Source organism: Cavia porcellus, unplaced genomic scaffold, assembly GCF_034190915.1.
Source record: "Cavia porcellus strain 051 isolate PalLab524CR breed Dunkin Hartley unplaced genomic scaffold, mCavPor4.1 scaffold_16, whole genome shotgun sequence".
NCBI classification, from domain to species: Eukaryota; Metazoa; Chordata; class Mammalia; order Rodentia; family Caviidae; genus Cavia; species Cavia porcellus.
Genome location: NW_026947499.1, coordinates 45764752 through 45790339, shown reverse-complemented (window position 1 = coordinate 45790339; position 25588 = coordinate 45764752). Strand labels below are relative to the sequence as shown.

General features: G+C 42.8%; 1 protein-coding gene across 2 annotated transcripts in view; it reads left to right on the top strand.

Annotated features, from left to right (window-relative positions):
- The window catches only part of Tmc5 (transmembrane channel like 5), a 75247-nt gene that overhangs the window by 42553 nt on the left and 7106 nt on the right, over positions 1 to 25588 (top strand). For both annotated transcript variants that reach the window (XM_013141861.3, XM_063226588.1), the window contains exons 6-18: positions 234 to 318; positions 1928 to 2176; positions 5621 to 5772; positions 7046 to 7190; positions 8157 to 8312; positions 10713 to 10864; positions 12810 to 12888; positions 14806 to 14903; positions 17481 to 17576; positions 20577 to 20652; positions 20825 to 20958; positions 23012 to 23185; positions 25495 to 25573. In XM_013141861.3, coding sequence (XP_012997315.1) covers positions 234 to 318; positions 1928 to 2176; positions 5621 to 5772; positions 7046 to 7190; positions 8157 to 8312; positions 10713 to 10864; positions 12810 to 12888; positions 14806 to 14903; positions 17481 to 17576; positions 20577 to 20652; positions 20825 to 20958; positions 23012 to 23185; positions 25495 to 25573 — 1675 coding nt within the window. The remainder of the gene's footprint in view (positions 1 to 233; positions 319 to 1927; positions 2177 to 5620; positions 5773 to 7045; positions 7191 to 8156; positions 8313 to 10712; positions 10865 to 12809; positions 12889 to 14805; positions 14904 to 17480; positions 17577 to 20576; positions 20653 to 20824; positions 20959 to 23011; positions 23186 to 25494; positions 25574 to 25588) is intronic.

The following is a 25588-nucleotide window of genomic DNA, read 5'->3' as shown; positions in this document are numbered from 1 at the left end:
AGCCTTCAGTACTTCACACAATTTACTCTTTTTATTACTGCATTTATTGTTACTTGTCTTTCTCTTCCACCTAGAATGTCAGCTCCATAAGCCAGAGAAAGTGGGCTCTTTTGCTTAGTGCCTGGGACAGCAGCTGGCACCTAGTAGGTGCTCAGTAGCTGTTTATTCAGAATGAATGAATGAATGAATGAATGAATGACAGTGTCTCATTTTTTTCCTGCCTATCCCTGCAGAAACATAGTTGACAAAGAGAAAAGTAAACAGCCCCATCACACCCTCCACAGTTGCTGGGCTCATTGTTTGGACTCCATTTCTCTGGTAAGTTAGATTCTTTCTTTAAATTTTATTTTATGACTAACATTTAATAATTACACATATTGGTAGAGTATAGTGTCAAAGTTGAACACATGCATCCAAGGTGCACTGATCAAATCAGAGTAATCAGCATTTCCTTCTCCTGACCATGTCTTTGTGTGTGTGTGTGTGTGTGTGTGTGTGTGTGTGTGTGTGTGTGCTACTAGGGGTTGAATATGGCATTTCTGCACATCCCCAATCCTTTTTAGTTTTATTTCTTTATTTTGCGGCAGAGTCTCATTTAGTCACTAAGTTGGCTAGGCTGTGCTTGAACTTCCGATCCTCCTGCCTCAGCCTCCCAGAGTGTTGGAATTATAGACATGTGCTCCCAGGCCAGCCATGTCTTTTCTTTCTCCTCCCCTCCCCATTCTCCTCTTCCCCCTTACTTTCTGCAGCTGAGGATGGAACCCCAGAGTCTGACACATACTCAGCATACACTCTTCAATTTTGGTGCTTTCAAGCTTCACTCTTCTAGATCTTTGTAAACTATATAATAGGTCATTGTGAACTATAATCAACTACCTAATCCCCATATTGCAGAACACCAGTACTTACTCTCTTATCTGTGGGTTGTATCTATTATTCAACCTCCTTTTATCTTTCCTCTCCCAGACTCTTCCAAACATCTTATCATGATTCAACATTTAAACAGATTTTTTGAGCTCCCACTTGTGAGAGGGAATATAAGGTCTTTCTGTGATGATTGCTTTATTTCATTTAATATAATGTCCTCTAGTTTCATTCATTTTGTCAACAGAGTGACAAGATTTTGTTGCTGATGGCCATATAACATCTCATTGTGTTTATATGTGCACCACATCTTCTTTATCCATTCACGCATTAATAGATGCCTAGATTGATTATATAAATTAGATACTGTGAATTGTGGCTCCCTATGCCTGGGCTTGCAGATATCTCTTTGGTATAACGATTTCACTTCTTTTGGATACATACCCAGAAATGGGTTGAGGAGATCAGATAGTATTCCATATTTAGTTGTGGTTTTTTTTTTTCCTAAAACAGGGTTTTGCTCTGAAGTTCAGGCTGGCCTTGAATCACTTTATAGCCTAAACTGGCCTCAAACTTGTAGCCATCCTGCTTCAGCCTCCCACGTGTTGGGATTACAGGTGTGCTCCAGCACACGCAGCCATATTTAGTGTTTTGAGGATCCTCCATAATGAATATCTTGCTCACATTCCCACACTAAAACAAGCCCAGCAAGCAGGTGAAAACAGAACTCAGAGTGAAAATGAAACTCCAGGGCTGTTTCATACCCAGTCCTATAGATGTGGGCACCGGAAGGGGGGTGGGAAGATCTAGGAGGACACAGAGTCCACTGGCCAGCCTGACAGTGCAAGTGTCACCTGTAACAGCGAACTTGGGAAGCCAACAGTAGTAGAACCTTCAAGAGTGGCTGTGGGAACCAGATGAGCTTTGTGAACACACGGCTCACAGCGCGGGGGTGTATGTGTCGTGCTGTAGCAGTGGTGGTCATTTTTTGCTATTATGGCACCTACTCAGGAGATCCTTGTTGAATGAATATCAAACCACTTCCTGGGCTTTCTAACCCCAGGATTATCGGAGATCCAAGAGCAGTCTTTCTGAGTTCTTCAGTTCCATCAGCTTATGGCAAAAGACACTCAAGGTCATCGGAGGCAAGTTTGGAACCAGCGTCCTCTCCTATTTCAACTTCCTGAAGTGGCTTTTGAAGTTCAACATTTTCTCCTTCATCGTGAACTTCAGCTTCATCATAATCCCTCAGCTGACGTTGCCCGGAAGGAACACGCGCCCGTTCACCGGGCTGGAGATCCTCACTGGGGCGGTGAGTGCACCACCTGGCAGGTCAGGCATGTCTGTCCCTTGGGATCAACTACCCAGGCTCTGGTTTTGCCTGGAAGGTGACAGAGGTGAATTATTCAGTATATGTTACCTATGACTTGCTCCCTTTTACCTAATCATAGTGGATGTCTTTTCACGTTGGAACCATGTTTCCTTTGATTTCTACAAAATACAAAGCTCCTTTGGGAAAATTTTTATCATCAAAGATAACCAAGAAAAAATTCACTTTGCCTTCTTTGCTTGTCTAACAGCTCAGTTTAAGATACACTTTTGGAGACTCTTTCATTCTCCATATGCAAACACTGTCTATCAGTGTCATAGATATACAGATAATGATTCTTTTAAAATAAAAGGAGAGCCAGGCATGGTTGCAAACATCTGTAATCCCAGCACCTTGGAGATGGAAGGGAGTGGGGGCAAACGTTTGAGCCCAGTATAGGCAATTGAGTAATTTAACAATTACCAGCAGTGACCATTTTTCATGATTTATTGATTTGTCTTTTTGAGACAGGATCTCACCATGCAGTTCAGACTGGCCTTGAGTTCACTTTGTAGCCCACGTTGATCTCAAACTTACAACAAGCCTCCTGTCTTGGTCTCCTAAGTGCTGGGATTACAGGCCTGTGCCATCATGCTCAGCAATTTTTCTTTTTCTTTTTCTTTGAGGCAGGGCTTCACTCTGTAGCCCAGGCTGGCCTCAAACCCATGGCAATCATCCTGACTCACCCTCCTGGGTGTTGTAATTACAGGTGTGTGCCACGGTGCCCAGTGACCCTGTTTCAAAATAAAGAGTAAAAATAGGATGATGTTCAGGTTCGGTTCAAAGGCCTTGATTTCAATCTCTAATACTAGGGCGGGGAGGAGAGAGAGAGGAGAGAAGGGAAAGAGGAGAGGGGAGAGAAAGGAGAGAAGAGAGAGGGGAGAGTGGCAAGGGGAGAGAGGAGAGAGAGCAAAGCAAAAGGAAGGGAAGGGAAGGGAGGGGACAAGAGAGAGAGGGCTGGGAGGCTGGGATCATAGTAGCTCCTGGAGTGGTAGCTCAGTGACAGAGCACTCGCCTAGCATTAATGGGCTCCATCTCTAGCACTGCAAATGAGCAAATAGAAGCAGCATAGGATGTTACTATATGCTGTGTTTTGTACTTTTTTTGCCTTACTACATATCATAAATATCTTTAGACATCTATGTTATTCTTTTTAATAGCAACCACAATTTATTTACACAGCTCCCTACGGAAGCATCCAGCCCTTGTGTTGAGAGTTAGCCTTAAAGCCATTTCTGCCATTGAGATTCCGCAGAGTAGGAATGACTGAACTATAGCCCCAGAGCCAAATCCAGCCTGCCACCTTCTTTTGTAACTTAATTAACTAATTAATTTTGACTTTTGAGACAAGGTCTCACCATGCAGTTCAGGCTAGCCTTGGGCTCACTTTGCAGCCTAGGTTGGTTTTGAACTTGCAGGTATCTTCCTGCCTCAGCCTCTGGAATGCTGGGATTATAGGTGTGCACCACCTCACCTGGCATTCTTTTGTAAATTTAAAATTAGTTTTTACATACATAAATTATTAAAAAGAAATCAAAAAAGGGAAAAAATTATGAAGCAAGAAAATATTAAGAAATTCAAATTTTTGTGTCTGTAGAGTTCTTTTGGAACACAGCCACACTCATTTTGTCTACTTCTTATCTCTGTATTTTTATGGTCGGATGAGGTTGAGTAGCCGCCAAAGCGGCCATCAGGCTTATAAAACTGAAGCTATTCCCTATGTAATTCTTTGTAGAAAAAGATTTCTGATTCCTGCAGTAGGATGTCCAAAGTAAAGTTTTCCCACTTGTCTTTTATTCTCTTTTCCCATTAAAAAAATCTTCCTTGAGAGAAATGCCATAAAATAGAATTATTGTGTACACTTCTTTTTCACTTCAAGTACCATGTCTATTGTATTTAGGAAGAATTATGAAATGCTTCAAAAAGTACAGAAAAATAAGTACAATAAACACCCATATACCTATTATGTAAATAAGTTTTCTCCATATTTGTTTTATTTCGTTGTTTCTGAGAACAGGTTTTTTTTTTGTTTGTTTGTTTGTTTGTTTGTTTGTTTTTTTGAGACAGGGTCTCACTGTGTATTTCAGACCATCCTTGAACTCACTTTGTAGCCAGACTGGCCTTGAATTTGAGACAATCCTCTTGCCTCCGCCTCCTAAGTGTTAGAATTACAGGCATGCACCACCATGCCTAGTTCTGGAAGCTTTTAAAAGTAAATTTTAGTTATCGGGACATTTTACTCTGAAATTCTTCACTAAAAAATAAGGACATGTTTTTACAGTTATAATACCATTGTCACATTAACTAAAAATATTATTAAAAATCCAAATATTCACATTTTTTGAATGGCATTATCATTTGTCTAGTCAGTCACAATCCTATCAGACCCTAGATTTTGCATTCTGTTTTTTCCCTTTAAATATTTATTAATCAGGGGCTGGGGATTTAGCTCAGCGGCATAAGCGCCTGCCTTAGCAGGCAGTTGTGAGTTCGATCCCAGGTACCGAGGTACCGATAAAAAGGAAAAAGACAAACAAACAAACAAAAAATATTTATTAATCTAGAATAACCTTCCCAACTCCAGCCTTTCTTCTTTTTCTGACACTGGCTTATTATAGAAACTGGAGGCCCTGGTATTCTAACTTCTGAAATTATCTGACTTTTTTCTCGTGATCTGTCTACTTGGTTTCTCTGTTCCTTTTTTCCTGTAAACCAAAATGTAGATGGAAAGGCTTCATTTGTTTCCTACCAAGCGTGTTGCGTCATAATCATGAATAGGTGACAGACACATCTAACACCTCGGTGACCTGCTTTTGGTGATGCTTTGCTTGGTCACTGAGTCCAGATGAGGTGACTGGGTCCCTGCATTTTCACGTCATGCTGCTATATGATGAACTCCGAGAACTGTGCTGGTCCTCAGTGGCCTCAAGCGGGCCTCTTTTTCTTGACAAACCACAGTTGGTCCTCTGAATCCACGCATTCTGACTTGTTTTAATGAACCACAGACTGAAAATATATGGGAAAATATGCATCTGTACTGAACGTGGACAGATTTTTCTTGTTATGCTCTAGACCATACAGCATAACTATTTACATTGTGTTAGATATTGTAAGAAATCTAGAGATAATATAAAGTACATGGGAGGATGTGGGCAGGTTATATGCAGATCATCTGTCATTTTCCATAAAGGACGTAGGCATCTGTAGTGCTTGGTATCTGCAGGGGTCCTGGAGCAGCTCCCCCTCAGATATCAATGGATCACTGTGAATGTCTCCACTGACTGGCCCAAGTTTCCTGCAGGCAGAAATGGTCACTGTGCTGACCACACAACTCATCTTTTTCTCAAGAGCTCCACCTGACCCGGATCTCTTTATTTTCCTCTTCAGGGATCTTTTACAGAAACAGTGATGTACTATGGCTTTTACACCAATTCTACGATCAGGCATGGGAGTAGCGGGCCATCCTATGACATGCAGCTGGCCTATATCTTCACAATTGGAGTGTCCCTGGTCATCTGCTTCTTCAGTTTGCTTTACAGGTACAGAGCGCCTGCATATCCTGATTTGGAGGCTTCTTTGAGGTTTAGGCAAAATTCAAGAAGCTCCAAAATGACTCCCCAAGTAAAAGGTTCTCTGCAGTGTTGACTTTCTACCACTGCCTAATCGTTCCTTGTCCTACAGAGTAACTTATGAAAAAGCAAAGGAAGAGTGGTTTATGTGTGCCTTGGAAGCAGTGGGTCGGGGTGAAAATAAAGATGAGATGACCCAAGCAGTGGTCTGCACAAATGTCAGAGAGGAGGTCAAGATTGGAAATATACACAGAAAATGTGTTCAACCTCTCTACTCAATTGCTAGGTGTACTGTAGCAAAATACAGTGGCACCTCAGTTCATGAACTCACTTATCTCCATGATTCTGCTTACAAACAGAACTGGATGAAAACCAAATCAAATTTCACCCTAAAGTCAACATGGAACCTAACCATTGAATTGGATTTGGCTTTCACTCAGCTTGGTTTGTGATCCGAATCATGAAAAGTTCCAAGTTCATGAATCACTGTAACACAGAGTGTACCACAGGAGAGATTTATTTCACAGTAATGGAGGCCAGAAGTTCAAGAGCAAGGATCACTGGGGTCAATTTCTTCCAAGGACCTCTCTCCTTATTTTTAAATTGACTATTCTCTAGTTTGCATGGGGAAGTACCCCCAGTAGTGCATGTATTAAAAATTGATCCCTGTTTGGCACTATTGGGAGCTGGTAGAAACCTGTAGAGTTGGAGCCTAATGGGAGGTCATCATGTCTTGGGGTGAAGCCCTCGAGTGGATTGTGGGACAAAGCAAGGGAATAGATTCCTCCCTGCGTCTTCTAGAAGATGAATATCCCTGCTTTTGAGACCCATATATTGACTTCTGACTTCCAGGAATAGAAGAGTATAGCTTTGTTATTTTAAGCTTCTAGGTTGGTGGTAATGTGTTGTAGCAGTCACAGGAAATGAATACAACTTTCATAATATCTCTGTGAGGTAGATACTGGTATTATCCTTATTACGTAGATGTGGAAACCAAGTCTTAGAATGGTGAATGGGACAAGGATCCCACAAGGGTCAAACCCAGGACTGGATTATAAGCCAGGTCTCTCTGTTCCAAAGCTGTTGACCTTTAGGTTTGTGCTCACATTGCTTTGGGTGAAGAGTGTAAGGCTCTCTCTTTGGTTCTGCCTTACACTCTGAGTGGTAGGACTGTCCTTCGGCTAATCCCTGTGCTTGTGCCTGCCGTATAACCCTTGGCTATTTGGGTTTCTGCCTTCCCTAGCATGGCCAAGTATTTCCGGAACAACTTCATTAACCCCCACCTGTACTCCAGAGGAATCGCTAAACTTATCTTCTGCTGGGACTTCACTGTCACTCACGAAAAAGCTGTAAAGCTAAAGCAGAAGAACCTTAGCACGGAGATTAGGGTAAGGCAAACTCAGTCTGCCCAGCACCTTCCTGTGGCCCATCTCTTTCCCTCCTCCTCTATGTCTATAACTTCTTAAAGTAATAAAAAATGACTTTTTTATTGCTTGAGCGATTGATAAAAGAGAAAGGTAAATATTTGTAATACCTCACGCGAGTGACGGTGTAGGGAAATGGGCCTTTTCGCCTGCCTTGGCAGCTTCCTGAATTGGTACGGCCTTCCTCAAGGCCAGTTTAGAAATTTATGTCAAAATATTAAATTGCACATTTTTCTTGGCTCCACAGTTCAGGGGTTTATAATTTTACCCTAGAGCAGTGGTTTTCAGTCTAGAACAGTTTTGTTCCTTGGGAACATCTGTCAAAGTTTGAAAATTTCTTTGGTTGTGACTGTTAGGACAAGGAAGCTACTGCTCTCTAGCTGGTAGAGACTGAGTACGCTGCTGAGCATCCTACAAGGAATGGGATTATCCAGCCCAAATGTCAACAATGTAGAGGTTGAGCACTCTGGTCCGTAGGAACAAACTTACAAAGAAGACAGAGCAAGCAGAACTTGTCAAGAGGGACTTGACCAAAATAAACACAGATATAGACTTCTTCCTCTGTGTGGTCCTAGCGTCATTTGTCAAGAAAGAGCCCCAAGGGGCTGGAGATTTAGCTCAAGGGCGTAAGCACCTGCCTTGCAAGTGTGCAGTTGTAAGTTTGATCCCCGGTACAAAAAAAAAATAAAAAGAAAGAAAGAGCCCTGTGACCTTAACAAACTTTCCTCAACAACAGGATTCCGATCTATTATTTCTGTTCCTGTCCCTTCCTCTGAGATAGGAGTGAAGTTTGATGTAGCGATGGATTTCTTGGTCATTTTGACTTCTCCTATAATCCACGCTCAACATGAATTCATGGATCCAGACTAAGGATCTTTGCTCACAGAGGAGAGAGACTTGGATGTCAGCTTGACTTTATTGCATTTGCAGGAGAACCTGTCTGAGATCCTCCAGGAGAATGTCAAGTTCACATTCCGCCAGCAGCTGGCCCGCTTTTCCGCTCACATAGCAGCCTGGCTAGTCTCAACTGGTGTGGCTATTGCCTGCTGTGCAGCTGTATATTACCTGGCTGAGTACAACTCCGAGGTAATCAGACAGCCAAGAATACCAGGGTGCCTGATGGAGAACCAGGTGAAGGGATGGCATGACGGAGGGAAATGGGGGTCTGTGGCTGGCAGTGGGAAGTCACTGACCCAGGGATTCAGAGTCTGCACCTAAGCAAGGGCCCCACATAATGTGAACTCTTGTTAAAGGGCAAGCAGCTCTGGGCTGGGAAGAGATTGGGGAAGAGATGGAAACTTGTGCCACAGCCCTGAGATTGAGTTCTCAACTTTTTCTTTATTGTTCTGTTCCCTGTGCCACCCACTGTGCCTGGCCTAAGTGGGTGTTCAATAAGTCTCATGAGCTTCTGAACTCTGGCAAGCAATGCAATCTTTCGAAGCTTCCAGGAAAGTGATCTTACCTGGCTTTGTAGTTGTGTGGTCAGAATGAGAAATAAGATGTGTGTTTATCAGTGAGTGATAAAAGCATATCATGATTTGGGCATGACTAATTAGTTAGGGGACTTGGCACAGCACTGTGTTTCTGAAGGTTTCAGAATACAGTAAACGGGCTAGTTATAACCAGTTTTCTAACAGACAGAATGGGAGTCACGCAGATTATGCCACTTTCCTTACTGGCTTCCCACTACTTTCAATATAAAATCTAGGGCAAGGGTTGCATCCCAGTGATGCAGCATATGCCTAGCATGTAAAAGCCTTGGATTGCAGTCCCAGAACTACCCCAGACAAACACACACACACTCAAACTATCCTGCATAGCATGATTCCTAGGTATTTTATGACTTGACCTCAAGCACATTGCTAGCTCCAGTCCCCACCACTACCCATATCCCACACCAACAGTGCTAAGTGATTGTATTCAAAGTACCTTGAACATACTACGTACACTTTTCTTCATTCCAAGATAGGAAACTCTTGCACATTCTAACTTCCTTCATCTGGAAAACTCCTACCCCTCTTCTAGACCTTAGCATGGATGTCACCTCCTCTTGGAATCATTCTCTCCCTGCCACCTCTTCTATGCTGAGTTGAGTATATATTGAGTATATATTCTACAGTCTTCTACAAGCTGATCCTAAATAACTTGTCTCACACAGCATTAAAGGTGCCTGCGTATATGTCTGTTTCTTCTCATCATCTGGCTTAATACTTAGTACAGAATTAGTGAGTAAGAAATTAGCAGAAAAGCACAGCTATAATTCCTATTCTCTGGGAGGCTGAGGTAGAGGATCATAAGTTTGTGTGCAGCCTGCGTAAAGGTCCTGAGTTCAACACCCTGTATCACACACACACACACAGAGGATGTGGGACTGAAATTTTGCCACTGGCCATATGAAGATCTTCCCTAAAAGAGGAGAAATTAAACTACAATCTTCAAAGGCCTGGTGTTGTCTACTTAGGGAGGAAGCTATGGTGACCTGCAGGTGGAAAGATTTCTCACTTTCCCTTTTGTCCCGAAGTAAAGGGACACAGCTAAAAAGAGAGAATGCAGAAGTGGTGGAGTCCTTCCCACTGTTTGAACATCTGCCCTATTCCAGGCGGTATCAACCTTTCACACATCTCCACTGGCGACAGTCATTAGTGCGTCCAGTTTCATGGGAATGGTGCCATGTCACTTAGCAGCCTTGGGGCCAGACTTTGTTTATTTGATCTCATTTAATTCCTGCAATGTCTCTACTGGTTGTGTGGTGATTTCCCCATTGTACAGATGTGGAGAGACAGAGATGCCAAGCGCCTAATTCCTGTGCGCAGCTTGTATGTGTAAAGGGGCAGAGGCATTAGAGCCAGGTTAGCCTGGCTCTAAAGATATTGCCAGAGTTCCAAGGGTGTTTTAATACCATCCAGGGGCAAATGGAGTCACAGACCAGCCTTGGAAAGAGAAAATGGGACTGTGAGGCATTAGATAAATCCACTGCCTGACTTATCTAAGACCTGTAGGAAGGCCACCTGGCTGAGGGTAGCCCAGGTTGTAACCAGAGCCACTGCCAGACACTGAGTACCCCCAGAGGAGGAGCATCTCCATGTGTGACACACAGACCCCAGCTCATTTCTGGGGAACCTGAAGAAGATGCCCAAGCTCACATAGGAGAGGACCGGAAATTCCACAGAGTAAAGCCTTTGTACCATGGTTTCAGTAACCTCAGGTGTTTGCACCTCAGTGAGGCAGGGAGTCCCCCAGAATGCCCTTTTCAGCTCAGAGATGTCTTCACTGAGATCTTCTACTTCCTTGCTGAGTGACCCTAAGCAAGTGTCTGCCTCTCTGAGCACCCATGTGCTTGGCTCAGGATAAGTGCTAGATAAACATCATTTAGTAACTAACCCCAGAGGAGCTGCTGTGGGGGCTTTCCTATCACATGACTCTTCTGAGTGAAGCAAAGGGTACAACACCCAGTGGGCATCTCAGTTCTCTCCTCCATCCTTACAGTTCCTGAAGACACACACGAACCCTGGGGCAGTGTTGTTATTGCCTTTTGTGGTGTCCTGCATCAACCTGATTGTGCCACGCTTCTACTCCATGTTTGGGCTGGTGGAGAGGTATGAGATGCCACGGCACGAAGTCTACATCCTCCTGATCCGGTAGGTGTGCCTGTTATATCCAGCATCAGCCTCATTTGCACAGAGTTAGAAGAGTTCAAATATCAAAGTTTAGTTGGACATGGTAGTGCAGGCCTGTAATCCCAGAATTTGAGAGGCTGAGGCAGGAGAATTGCTGTGAGTTTGAGGTCAACTTGAGCTATATAATGAGTTCAAGGCCAATCTGAACTACATAATGAAACAGTGATTCAAACAAAACAAAATCAAAGTTCCACACTCCAGAAAGAAGCAGTTTCATGTTGTGGTCAATAGCAATAAAAGAACTCTGGGAAGATGCTTTTGCTAAGTCTCAGTGCCTTTTGCTCAAAGTAACAGCTTACCTTTACCAGGGGCAGATGAAGTCATAGTCCTGCCTTGAGACACACATAGTTCTCAAGTATAACAAGACAGTTGAACAGACAGTGCACTATACCAAGGCTCCTGACTGAGAAGCCTTGTGTGGGGACTGAAATTATCCATTGTCAAACTGTGATTCAGCCGCCCAAACAGAGACCGGAGGAGTGCTTTTGGCAGTTCACTGGTCCAGGGCAGGTGCCTTTTGGTGACTCCCATAAGGCATCCTGTGCACTCGAGGTAACCCTGCGATTTTGAAAAACAAAGGCTAAAACTACCCAAATTTTGTCCTTATAGCTTTTTCCAAGCCAGTTCCTGATCAGTTAGTTCTCGGTTATGACAATAAGTCTGTGTGGTGCAAAGTGAGCATCTATCTGTATGATAATTCCAGAGCTTGATCCTTACCTCGGCTGCCCCACCAGCCTCATTTCCTACCTCTTTCTGTCTTGATCCCCACCCTCTCCCTCACCAACTTCTTAAGTGCGCCCAAGCACACCAGACTCTGTACCTGCCTCTGGGTCTTGACTCTGGCTGTTCTTTCTGCCTGGAATGCTCTTCCTGCAGATTGCCCCATGACTCCCTTCCTGACTTTATTTTGGCTTCTGCTCAAGTGTTACCCACTCAGAGAGCTATTCCCTGGCCACCTGATTACAATAACAGCTCCTCACTGCCCTTTCTTCCTTGCATTATGGTTTTCTTACTTGTTCTTAATGTATTTTTATTGATTGATAATTTCCTTTCCCATAATTGATGGGGGAAATCTTTGCTTTGCTCACAATGGCTAGGACTTAATAGATACCCAAGAATAATTGGAAGGTGAATGAATTAGCAAATCAATCAATCTGTCAATTATACTTGACTCATTGTGAAATGAACCATAGGTGATTCCTATACCCTCATTTCTCCTCCATATCCCACCCTCTGGGATAGAATACCATTTTTTAGGTATGTATGGCAGAGGGAAATGTTATGTCTCATTGTCATCTCAAAATTTTGCACATTGGCTAAGATCAACACAAAATACCATGTACCTGGTGATAACATTGGAAAGATCAAGGGGAATGATTCATTAAAGTGCTCAGCAGGGTATCCTGGGTCAACACCCAATGCATATTAGGCACAGTACATTTACTATTATTTTAATGAGATTTTAATGAGAAATTAAAATCAGTTCATACAGAACAAAAGAGAGTGTATCGTCACATAAATTGGATGAGGCTGCAGTAATAAAAAGAAACTCCAAGTATCAGTGTCTTGGAACACAAAATTTTCTTCTTTGTGCATGCTACACTTGCATTATGGATTGGCAGGAGGGTTCTGCTCCAGTTAATCAGTGAGAAGTCCATTCCATGGCAACAGTGGCCGTCTCAGGCTGCTGATGGCAATTCCAAGGAAAATTCAGGATCTCACATTGCATTCAGAGCTCTGCAGCACCCACCACTTATTTTCGCAATTCACTTGCTAGATAGAACTGGCCAGAGGTTGGTGGGACAGAGACTTCTGTCCTATTATGTGCCCAAAAGGAATTATTGTTAGGAAGCATGGGAGACTATTGTGGAGAGTAATGGTCATAATTTTCTCTTCTGTTATTTAGAAATGTCTTCCTAAAAATGTCAATCATTGGAATTCTCTGTTATTATTGGCTCAACACTGTGGCACTGTCTGATGAAGAGGTGAGATTTCCACACTGCTCTGCCCTTAATTTGGTTTGGTAGTCTTTGCTCACTGCGGGTATATGGGTTTCTTGATGGTCACCAACATCCTATTTGCATGAACCCCTTTGGGAGGAGACCAGGAGCTAGTGTAGCAGGCAGCATAAGGTAGGGTTAATGGGGAAGGCTCAGTGAGAAATTCCTAGACCTAGGCATTCTTGGCTTGAAGACCAGCTGTGTCTTCCACAGTCACCTAATCTCTTTAAGTTTCAGCTTTCTCAGCTGTAAATGTAGGAATTAAACAATACCATGCATAGTGAAAGTACAGGACCCAGTTTAAAGTGGTACAGAACAGACTTTACTAATTTTGATGCTAATCTGTACTAACAGCCTTGGGATTTTGAATAAGATCTGTTTTGATACTCCATGTTCCATCTTTTTTCCCCTAAAATCCAGACACCCTGAGCTTTACCACTCTCCATGCTCCCAGTAACTGTTACATCCTAATCCTGACCTTTCCTGGCTCTGCCTTATTCCCTACACCTTTCACTCTCCCTTTACCTCAGAGCCGAGCATGTGAACTCCCACTCTGAGAATGGTTCCCATGTGATTCAGGAACAAGCCAACCTCCCTGGCCATCTCATTGGGATACCTCTGCTTCCTCTGCTGGGGTCCCCATGCAATTTGGCCTCTACATCCATAGCTTTTCTTAGCTGGTGCCATCGTGAGCCATTGATTACCTGAGATGTGGCTGGGTGAAAGCAGAATTAGGGAGCCAAGGGCTTCCCTCCAACTCTGTATCACCTCTTATTTTGGACCCCAAAATAATGCTGCTGTGTCCAGATTCAAACCATCTTGCCAAAACAAGAAAGTTAACACCAGTTATCCAAGTTAGCCTATTTGGGGAAATATCATATTAGACCTCTTTCCACTCACTCACCCACCCACTCATCAATTGATCCACCCATCCATCTATCCATCCACTCATTCACCCGTCAATTCATTCATTGATCTATCATCTAACTACATCCATCCATCTGCTTGTCCATCTACCCATCAATCCATCTATTTATTCACCTGTCATCTATCACCCTGCTTCTATCCAGCTGCACGTTGATTTTCCTGTCATCTACCAACTCACCTCATTCATTCATCCACTTATCCATCCATCCATCCATATACATACATACATACATACATACATACATACATACATTTGTATATTTATCTGTGATCTATTCACCCATTTTACTTATCCAGCCAGCCAGCCTCTCATTCATTCACCCTCAGATTGTGCACCCAAAACTTCCCTTTCCTCCTTCAGCCAAGCTTAAAATATCTCTTATCAGTTCACAGCACTGACTACCTGCAGAGGTCACTGATCACCTAGTTTCGTGAGCTGACTAACTCATATTTCCAGTTTACACTAGGTTGCTAAACCTCTAGTTCACTTTCTTAATCAAGCAGATGCTGATTTTTCATAAAGCCGTTTAGCAAAAAAAGGGACAATTCTTCCCTTTGTCCTGAAGAAGCTGATTAGCCAAGGCCACACATGGTGGCTAATGTCTGTAATCTCAGCATTCAAGAGGCTGAGGCAAGAGAATTGCTCCAAGTTCAAGGTCAGCCTGGCCTATATAGTAGACTGGGTGAGGCCACCCTGAGCTACATAGAAAGACCCTGCCTCAAACGTGGGAGGAAAAAAGGAAGCTGATTAGCTCTAAGAAATGGGATGACAGGGGGTGAGGATGGGAGAATAGTGGGAGTTTGGATGCCTGTAGAGGGCAAGCTTAATGGGGAAGAAAGAACAAAAGGAAAGTAAACCCTGACCGTCTTTCTGCAAAGAAAGGGTCTGCTTTTCTGGGTGTAGGACATAGTGGCAGGAGTGAACCAAGCAGGGGCAGCAAGCCTGCCACATTCTGACTCCTGTCTGCCTTCCAGTGCTGGGAAACCCTCATTGGCCAGGAAATCTACCGTCTCCTTCTGATGGATTTCGTGTTCTCTTTGGCTAATTCCGTCCTGGGGGAATTTTTGAGGAGGTAAATATTGGTCAGGCATGTATATTTTATCCTATGCTGTAACCACATCCTGATTCCCAACTGAGCTGCCGGTATGGGTGGGTCCCTTACGTACTCAACTTGTGTGTTGTTATAATTTGTCTACTGTCTTTTGGGATATTGCTGTCTTCTAAATTAACTGAAATTTCACTTAACACTTAACCTGACAGCCCTGTCATCTCAGTATATTGGTTTAATTGACCCCCATTACAACCTTCATTTGAAGAAAAAATAAAACCACTCATACACTCTACAAATAAAATAGGTATTTAGCCACTTATCTTATCCACTGTAGATAAAGCTCACATCATGGTGGTCAGGAAGCAGGGGGCAGGGAGGGCAAGTCACCCTCCCAGACCACACCCCTAGTGACTCACCTCTTCTGATCAGACACCACCGTCTACCTGCAAGTCAGATATGTGGCTCCCATGATTCATTCACCTTCCCAAAGTTCTCCCTGTGAACACGTGAGGCCTGCGGGGGGCGAGGGGAACATATTTGATCTAAAACCACAACAGTGATTTAGAATTTAGCAACAGTGTGTCAAAGAAAAAAGGGGGATGGGTAAGTAGCACAGTGTAAGTGCCCTGGGATCAATTCCTTTTTTATTTTTTTATTTTTATTTTTTATTTTAAAGAGATTGAGACAAAAGAGGACATAACAAAGCAGATCAGATCAGAACAATGCAAGTAACACAGCATTTTACCACAAGACAACCCGTAATTAACAGTAACTACCATAGTGTCTCTTTCTTTGAAATAGTTGAGCATAGCTTCATATACGATAATATCAAGCATAACAAAACAGTATAAAACCATTCAAGAGAATGAAAGCATTACAGGGCCATTATAAGGCTTCAGAGTAATGTAATGGGGAATCATGATCACTATAAACTCTTATGTACTCTTACCATTTCTTACACTAGGGAGACTATATGGTACTTATATATGTGAGTTTGATTTATTTCACTTATGAGTATGGTGTCAAATTATATCTGGGATCAATTCCTATACTACCAAAAAAAAAATTGCCCTGCAAACTGTGATGATTTTATTTGTGTATAGCATGGGTTTTTTTTTAAGCCCAGAATTTTTGTTTGTGTACAGCAAAATCATTGTAGAATTTGCCTTTATTTAGTCAACTATACTTTGGTCTCTTTCCAGGTTAGTACATCTAACTTTAGCTCATTGTTTTAATTTTTTAAGTATGTTTGTATGTATGTATTTATGAGACAGGGCGGAAGTGAACTCAGTATGTAGCCCAGCTGGCCACTAACTTGATGGTTCTGCCTCATCCTCAAGAGTACTTGGGATTACAGGCATCCACCACCATTGCTGGCTTCTGATTTTTCATTTGGATGTCAGGTGTACAGACATGAAGCACGATTATCATTGACCTATGTGGTTTCTTTCTTTCTTTTTTACTATCCTGGGCATAAAACTCAAGGTGTCATGCATGCTAGGCAAGCGCTTTACCACTGAGCTACCCTGAAGCCCTCTGTGGTTCTTTTTTATTCACGCACTCATTAATCTTTAAATGAGATGAAGAGCATCTCCTTCCTTCCAGTTATTCTCATGGCTCTGCAAGCTCGCATAGGGAGGGGATGGCATGACACCATGCCGGTTCTTTTCTCAGTTAGGAGATTGAGTGTCAGTTTCCCTCACTCAGTTCTGCCCAAACTCACTTGTACTGAAACCTTTGCCCAGGAACTGGTATAAACATGAGAAGACTGGTTTATTTGTTTTTTACCGAAATTTATTATTGACAACTTCTCTGTCTGAAGAAGTCAGTGTAACGCCAGAGTAAATGGAGAGCCTGGTTTCCTACTTGCAGATTTGGGGCACAGGGGAAAATCAGTAATTGAACTACAATTACCATAGATTTAAAATATTTGTTTTATCTGGCTGGGGTTGTAGCTCAGTGATAGAATGTATGCTTAGCATGTGCAAGCCCCTGGGAAATCAAACTCTGAACAAAAAAAATTCTTTTTGTTTTGTTTTGTTTATTCAGACTATTTGGCTTGGGAGATTCTCTGTTTATTTGATTCATGAAAAAAACAGTTTAATAAGCAGAGTGGTACAAACAAGATACTAGTTGGGACAGTTAAATAATTAAAGTAAAAGATGTTTTCTAGAGTTATTTTGAAATTGCAGTAGCAGTATTCCACTTAACTGCACTATTCTAATTGCATTTCCTCCTTGATTCTCTTAATTATTTTTTAAAATACATTTTTATGTATTTGGAACTTTTCAGACATACGCAAGGGAGCTTACAACTTTATTCTAAACTGGTGAAGAGCTTCATGGTTGATTGGTGGGAATCTTCGTGTGTGTGTGTGTGTGTGTGTGTTTTGCTAGGTTTCGTTTAGTTACATTTCCACCCCATTTTATTTTTATTTCTTATTTTGAGACAGGGTCTTGCTAATTTTCTAGACTGGGCTAGAAATTTCAATTTCCTTCCTTAACTTCCTAGAGTGCTAAGATTATAGGCATGTTCGGTGGAGGCTCTTTTGAAATAAAGAGTTGTGGTTTGGGTACTAAACATAGTACATTTTCACAGGATCATTGGGATGCGATTCATCAAAAGCCTTGTCCTGCAGGAGTTTGATATTGCTAGGAATGTTCTAGAACTGATCTACGCACAAACTCTGGTGTGGTAAGTTTTGGAGCTCTGTGGGAATCTCTGGTTAGCTCCTACTTGACTTAGTTTTAGTGGCAAGGTCCCAATCTGTTTTTATTAAAGTTAACACCAAACCCAGTTAGTCAGAATAGAGCAGGTCCCAGACTAGAGGCTGACAGGCTGGCTGTATGTAATGCATGGATATGATTCATTTGTCCCTACAATACTATTTGTAAAAATTTGAACCATTCCTTGATATGTCAAGGTCCAAATGTTCATATCCCTCCAAAATTCCTATGTTGAAATCTATTGACACTGTCAGGATAGCAAGAAGACACCATCTTGGAAGCAGGAAACATCCCTCACCAGACACTGAATCTGCCAGTTCTTGATCATGGACGTCCCAACCTCCAGAGCTATGAGAAGTGAATCTTTGTTGTTCTAGACTTACCAGTTTATGATATGTTGTAATAGCAGTATAAGTAGATTAAAGCAACTAGCAATAACTAAAAGTTCTGGAGATTTTATATAGGCTCTTAATGCCTAGCTTCTCTCCAGAAGGACCTGGCCCATCTCCCATTGTGGTAGCATTCAAGTGGGCCTTGAAGGCAAGCATCTCTTGATTGCCTGTCTCCACCTTGATCTGTTGTCTCCCCAGCACTGATTTGCCTTTTCTCGTTGCTGTATACTGGCAGTGGAAAACTTTACTTTGTATCTATATCTCAACAAATAGGAGAATAAAGGAAAGAAGAGAGAGGACTGCTTGTCCTCTTATACTTGACCTGGCCTGCTAGCCAGTGTACTTCCAAGTGGGGCATCTGTGGTCTTTGGGAGTCACAACTTTTATTCTAACAAATATGTGCAAATATGTGTGTGCTGAGAAAACCAGCTAACTGTATCATGTTGTCGTTGTGTCTTTGTCGTTGTTGTTCTTGGGATTAAACCTTTGGTTCTAGGGTCTTGGGCATGCTAGCTATGTGCTCTACTGCTGAACTATACCACCATCCCCCTGCTTTTGGGTCAATTTTTGTATATATCTTCATCTAGAAACTTGAAATCAATAGCCGGTGTGCCTTTTTCCTTATTTATTTTATCATGATGGAGTTAATGCCAGAATTCACTTGCCCAGGCTCCACCTGCTGATTGAAAGCAATGCAGTTAGGATTGGAAACCTCCATTCCGGGGTTAACTCTTCCATTCACTGAGGGCCCTGAGCGTCTCTGAGCCTCAATCTCTTTGTCTGTAAAATACACATAATAATACTGTAGTTGATAATAATAAGTAGTGTTGAGGACTAAGTGTGATTATAGGTAAAATGAGCTTGACATTACAACATACCATGCAACTGGAAATTTTGTTTTCTGAATTTTTAATAGAATTGCATAAGTAATCTGGCTTTCTGCACATGACTCACTCATGTCAGTGGGTTCATTTTAGAGACAGAGAGAGGACTTTTCTTTGCCTTTTAGGTGATATATTTGTATACTTCCAGGTCACCCACTGGCAATCTGACAGTTTAAAAGTGCCTTCTACACACATTATTTCAATCAACAGGATGCCTATGGGAAAGTTAAAAGGCAGAGATAATAATACTTACTTCACTAGCTGTTAGAGCAGATTAAATAAAAAATATATATATATGTAAATGCTCCATGAAGAAAATAAAAGGAAAAATAAATTCTCAGTGAATACTTGACTCAGAAATGTTTTATATATGGGGACACCATGACCATTATTACCCTTTGGGCCTTTACACTAAGCTACATAGCCAACTTTTAAAAAATTTTTTTTCTATTTTGAGACAGGGTTTCACTAAGTCACTAAATTGCCCAGGTTGGGCTCAAACTTTAGATTCTCCTACTTCAGCCTCCCAGAGTGCTGGAATTATAGGCATGTAACACCATGCCCAGCTGACTTTTTTTAAAAACACAAGTACATTTTTAAAGGATCCTTTATTTTTTATCATAATGTAGAGCCATTTAAATCATAAGAAATCACAAATAACTAGAAAAATAAAACGATTTTTGTCCTGCATAGTCTTTAAATTCTATCTAGGTACTTTTGTCTGCTAATGCTCTCATTTTTTGACTTTAGAAACTTTGGGGGGGGGGAAGTCATTTTTTTTTTTTTTTTTTTTGAGACCGGGTTTCACTATACAGTTCACTCTTGCCTTGAGCTCACTTTGTAGCCCAGGCTGGTTTCGAACTCTCGATGATCCACTTGCCCCAGCTTCCTCAGTGCTGAGATTTCATATATGTCAGCACACTTGGCTTTAGAAACTTTTTAGAAAAAGAGGAGGTTGGCAAGAGTTGGGAGTTAAGCCATTTTAGCCCAAAACTGAGATCTCTCTCAAAGATCACAGAGAACTTGGAAAGTGAAGCCCTTGTCACCTGTAACTTGGGGGCTTTCTGGCCTCGTCTCTGCAGGACCCAGACCTTCCGTAATACCTGAGGGCACCATGAAGCCATGGTGGCTTAGCAGCTGTGTGCAGTTTTTGCAAATCCTCCCTTCCAGAGCTGGGTGGAGAGCAGCTGTAGACGCTGGGGATGGGAGAATGAGTTAGGTCTGTGATGCGGGCAGCCTCCCTCTGTGTCTACCTGTTGGGGCTGCTGGAACAGTTTTAGTAGTTCAGGAGGCCAGAGGTTCAACCAAGATCAAGGTGCTGCAGGGCTGGTTTCTTCTGAAGGCCAATAGGAAGGGGTCATCCCCAGATCTCTGTCCTTGGTACACAGGCAGCTGTCTTCTCCCTGCGTCTTCACATGCTCATCCCTCACGGGGTCATGTCCTAATTTTCTCTTCTTCTAGGGACATGGTTATGTTGAATTACGGGCCACCACTGGAACCTCGTGTAACTTAATTACCGCTTTAGAGACTTTGTCTCCAAATGTACAGTCACAGTCTGAAGTAGGAGGAGACAGGACTTCACCATATGAGTTTTAGGGGGACACAATTCAACTCTCTCTCCATTCCCTCCACCTTCCCCAGCCCTCCTTATGTCTCCCCTGCTCTCTAACACTGATCATCTTTTCCTCACAGGATTGGGATCTTCTTCTGCCCTCTGCTGCCCTTGATCCAAATGATTTCTCTCTTCATCATGTTTTATGTAAAAAATGTGAGTCAGTCCCAAATCGAGACCAATCGGCTTCTCTCAGTCTCATGGGACCTGGTGGCAGTTGGAGCTAGGGAGGGTCATTGGAAAGGGACCCAGAAACTAGCACCTGATGGCTTCCCCGCTGGGCGTTCCACTGGCTACAGATGGGAGGAGACTGTGTCTTTCTCCTCAGATCAGCCTGAGGATGAACTTCCAGCCTTCCAACAAAGCCTGGCGGGCCTCCCAGATGATCACGGTCTTCATCTTGCTGCTCTTCTTCCCATCCTTCACCGGAGCGCTGAGCATCCTGGCCATCACCATCTGGAGGTAGGACATGGTGGCCTTTAGAGACTGGGTAGATTTGTTTAAAATGCAGGCATTGGTAAATGTGGTTATGTTACAGTCAATTGATAGAAGGCAAGTACTGTTGAAATCATAGTTTGTTACCGAGGGCAGGGGACTCTGTATCATGCATTATCATGCAGGGAAGCACCAGGGTTGGTTAGGAGGTGGAGGAAGGGGAAATGTGGTGCAAGAGCCTTCATTGATAAGGAATAGACAAGACAGAGTGGGTGGGCTTAGGGCTTGGTAGGTCGAATAATTTGAGCAGGCTCTGGAGTCCCAGGGCTGTCTTGAGTTGTTTGGTACCTAGCCTTGAGGTCAGTGGGCTGGGGGGGACAGTGGCCCAGAGAAACAGTGGCTCCTGGTAAAAGAGGCTCTAGTTTCACTGGTCCACATAACTTTGCGAGCTAACTATGAGAAGAGTCATCTCTCCAGGGTCAGTAAGACCCCAGACGTCAAGACATCAGAATTTATAAAAAGCAAAACCATGGTTTATATGATGCTTAACCTATGGTCCCTTGGTAACCAAGAGACACTTAAACCAAGGAAAGGAATAAATCCTATCCTGAACTTATTTCATCCAGCAGATACCCATAACTCTGAAGTGACTCAGGATGGTAGAGACCACTTCCTCCACTTGGAGAATAAACTTTCATCTAGTTTAACCAAAAGGCCCTGTCTGACCTGGCTTCCTTCCTACTGCTCCAGCCTCACCCCCTGGAGCTCCATTGCACTGCTTCTCCAAAGCTCTTGCTCTGTTATGGGAACCTCGTTAGCTCCTCCCCACATGGGTACGCTCCTGTCTTTGCAGTACTCCCCCTATTTGCCTGGCTGCCTTCATTCTACCCCTGATTGATTGTCAGCTCCAAAGTCATCTCCAAGATCAGCCCTTCCCAGTCATCCTTGTCTGCTGCTGGCCCTGCCTCCTCTTCCTCGGCTCTGAGTTTTCTTACATTATGGCATTACTCAGTGAGAAATGCCTTTGTTTGAGTCTTTGCCTACTTGTTTATTCATGAATTGTCTATCTTTCCTGCTAAATATAAGCCAAAGAGGGCAAAGACTAGGTCTGCCTTATTTAATATGGAATTCCAGGATCTATCCAGAACAATGCCTAGGAGAAGTGCAATAAACCTTGGTAGAATGAATCACAAAGTTGGGAGGTGGATGTAGAACTGGAACCATCAGGAACTCAGGCAGCTATAGGACAAGCTACTCTTTCACAGTGTCCCTATGCTTGTCTCTGTTCCTTGAGCTTCTGCTCCTTCGTAACAACTGACCACTTGATCACAATGCCATACTTTGGCTTCTATACCTCTGTCTCAAGAGCCATTCCTTAGTGTGAAGGTCATATTGGCAAGGCTATGAGCAAGAGGGTCCTTTCGGAAAGGGAATATTGGCAGCTGTTTCCATTGCTGGATGTGTTAGTGCGTGCCTATAATCTTGGCATTCTGAGAGGCTGAGACAAGAGGATCATAAGGTCAACCCTAGCCTTGGCAATGTAGTAATTTAGTGAGACTCTGCCTCAAAATATACATTAAGGCCAGATGTGGTGGCACACACCTGTAATCCTAGCATTCAGGAGGTTGAGGCAGGAGCATTGCTACAAGTTTGAGGCCAGACTAGGCTACATAGTGAGTTCAAAGCCAGCCTGAACTATATGATGAGACCATGACTCAAAAAAAAAAAAAAAAGCCAAAAAAATATTCAGCTGGGCTTGTTGGTGTTTGCTGTAATCCCAGCACTTGGTAGGCTGATACAGGGGGATAACTGCAAGTTTGAGGCTAGCCTAGACTATATAAGGCCACCCTGAACTACATAGAGGGACCCTGTTTAAAAAAAAAAAGTAGAAAAAATAATTTTAAAAGCTGAGCATGTAGCTTAGTACAAAGGCCCCAGGTTTAATTGCCAGTAATCAACCATCCATTGCACGTGCGCATACACACACACACACACACACACACACACACACACACACACACACACATTCTCATCTGAGTCCCATGCCAGAGATTTTTTTCGCTGTTCCTTTCTTTTCCAGGTTGAAACCTTCAGCTACCTGTGGCCCCTTCCGAGGTCTGCCTTTCTTCATTCAGTCCATCTACCTTTGGATTGACACCCTACACAGAAGGTCTGGGTACATGTGGGTTGTCTGGATCTATCAGAACCTCATCGGCAGTGTGCACTTCTTTTTCATCCTTACCCTCATTGTGTTGTAAGTGGGGTGTCTCAGGAAACTCATGGGAGAAAGCCCAGGGCTCTGGGGAGAACTTTCACTGATAAGGGCAGATCTGGGGATATTTTGTTGGATAACTAAGGGCTACAGCAGAGCTTGGTGTTCAAGATGGTCCTGACTCATTAGAAATCCTGATGTCTGGCCCCTGATGTCTGGCTTGGTGGTGCACATGCCTGTAATCTCAGAATTTGGGAGACTAGAGCATGAGGGTTATTGTGAGTTTAAGGTCAACTTGATCTACATAGTGAGACCATGTTGAAAAAAAAAAGAAAAAAGGGGAGTGGGGAGAGAGAGAGAGTCCTGACTCTGTCTTTGGATAGAGTTTTAAAAAATTATTTAATATCATCTGAGGGTTTTTTTCCCATGATCTACAAAGAAAGCAGTACTTACTTTGCCCTTTTTAAAAGATGACACGAGAATAAAATGAAAAAAAAATGGATATGACAATACTTAGGAAATGAAATTATATATATAATTTCCTTCTGAGACTGACATGTGAGGGATTTGGACATTACTGATGTATAGGATTTTGTGCTTTTATTTAAAGAAAATGCATTTCTGGCTTCTTGAGATAAAGTAGATTTCCAACACTGGGGCATTTTCCTGCACGGAACAATTGGCTGGCGGTCTTACGGTGGTCCCTGTTGAGATGTTACCTCTAAGGGCATTCAAGATGGCAGCTCCTCATTAACAGCAATACAATCTGAAAACACAGACTATGGGAACTGCCTCATGTAGACTATAGAGCAATCCTTCCACGTGCAGACAGGAGCAACAAGGCAACGTGATGGGATGATTTGCAGAAACAGATTTCGGGCTTCAGACCCTAGTGGGGACAGAAAGGGAAGAACTTGGGTCTCTCGGTGACCAGTTCTGTCCTTTCTCCACTTCACCAACTGCCACTGGCACCTTAGAATGGTGAACTCTCCAGCCTCTTTGCTTCTCTGGACTTCTAGTTCACTGGCTCTGTGCTGTTTTCATGCATGCTTCTTTCATAGAGTAAGTTTTGTCTTCACACCAGCCAGTTTTGCAGTTCTTCAGATAGCAATGGGGTGTCCTGAAAAAGTTTTTTTATACCGGGGATTGAACTCATGACCTTAGTGCTGAGCTAAACCCCCAGCCCCCGTCTGAAATTCAATTCAGTTCTAGCACTCTACTTGCTGTCAGTGTCTGACCCCACAAGTTAGACTCAATCCTACTTCAGATGCTAGTCCCATGTCCCACACTGTCACCTGACTTCCTGGCTATGAATTTGAGGGGTCTTCAAGTTGGATAATTTGCTAAAATGACTCACAGAACTCAGGAAGGCACTTTACTACTACCAGTTTGTTATGGAGAATATAACTCAGGAAAAGTCAGAGGGAAGAGATGCCTAGGGCGAGGTAGAAGGGGGGGATGGTGTGGAGCTTCCATGCGCACTCCTGATACACGAGATTGATCTAATTGTTGCTCCTGGGGTTTAACTCAATTTGCAGTCTTTGTGTCCTCCCCATTGTCACTAGGTGGCAGGGACTAAAAGGTCTACCCTTAATCATGCTTTGGTCTTTTCTGGTGATTGGCCCCATGCTAAAGCCATGTAGGGATCTCCAGACACCATGTGTCTCATTCTCATTTGAAAGACACTGAAGAGTCTCCAATAATTTAGAAGCTGTGTGACAGAAACTCGGCACATAGAACAAATAGCTTTCCTTATTATACTGGGAGCTTGTTGAAAATACATAATTACACGCTCTACCCCAGAAGTATTAAATCAGAACATGCATTTCAACAAATTCCCAAGAAATGTGTGCCATTCAGTGGAAGTCTGTACTTTGTTTGGTTTTGAGATAGGGCAAGTTCAGGCTGGCCTTGAACTATGTGGCCCAGAAGGCTTGAACTTGCAGCAACCTTCCTGCTTCAGCCTCCAGAGTATTGGGATTACAGATGGGCACCACCACAGCTGATGACACTTGAAGTTTGGGTGGCTCTGTCCACATTCACAACTTTATTCACAACTGCATATTGAGATCATGTACATTTTAGAAATCTGATGTCTGGCCCCAGACCCCGAGATGTGTGCGTCATTGATCTGCAGAGTTGTTTTACTTCACTCACCTCTGAGGTGATTCCATGTGCATGTTAAGAATCATTACTCTAACCTACAACTCATTCTGCTATGAGTTTTCAGTAACACATTTCAGGCAAAACCCAATTGCAAAAAAAAAAAAAAAATCCAATTCTTTTGCACCCCAGTTAAAATTTGGAGCCTCAAAGCATTAGGGAAAATGTGTGTCTGTCTTTTCTTCCAGAATCATCACCTATCTTTACTGGCAGATCACAGAGGGAAGGAAGGTTATGATCAGGCTGCTCCACGAACAGATCATTAATGTAAGTCCTGTTGGG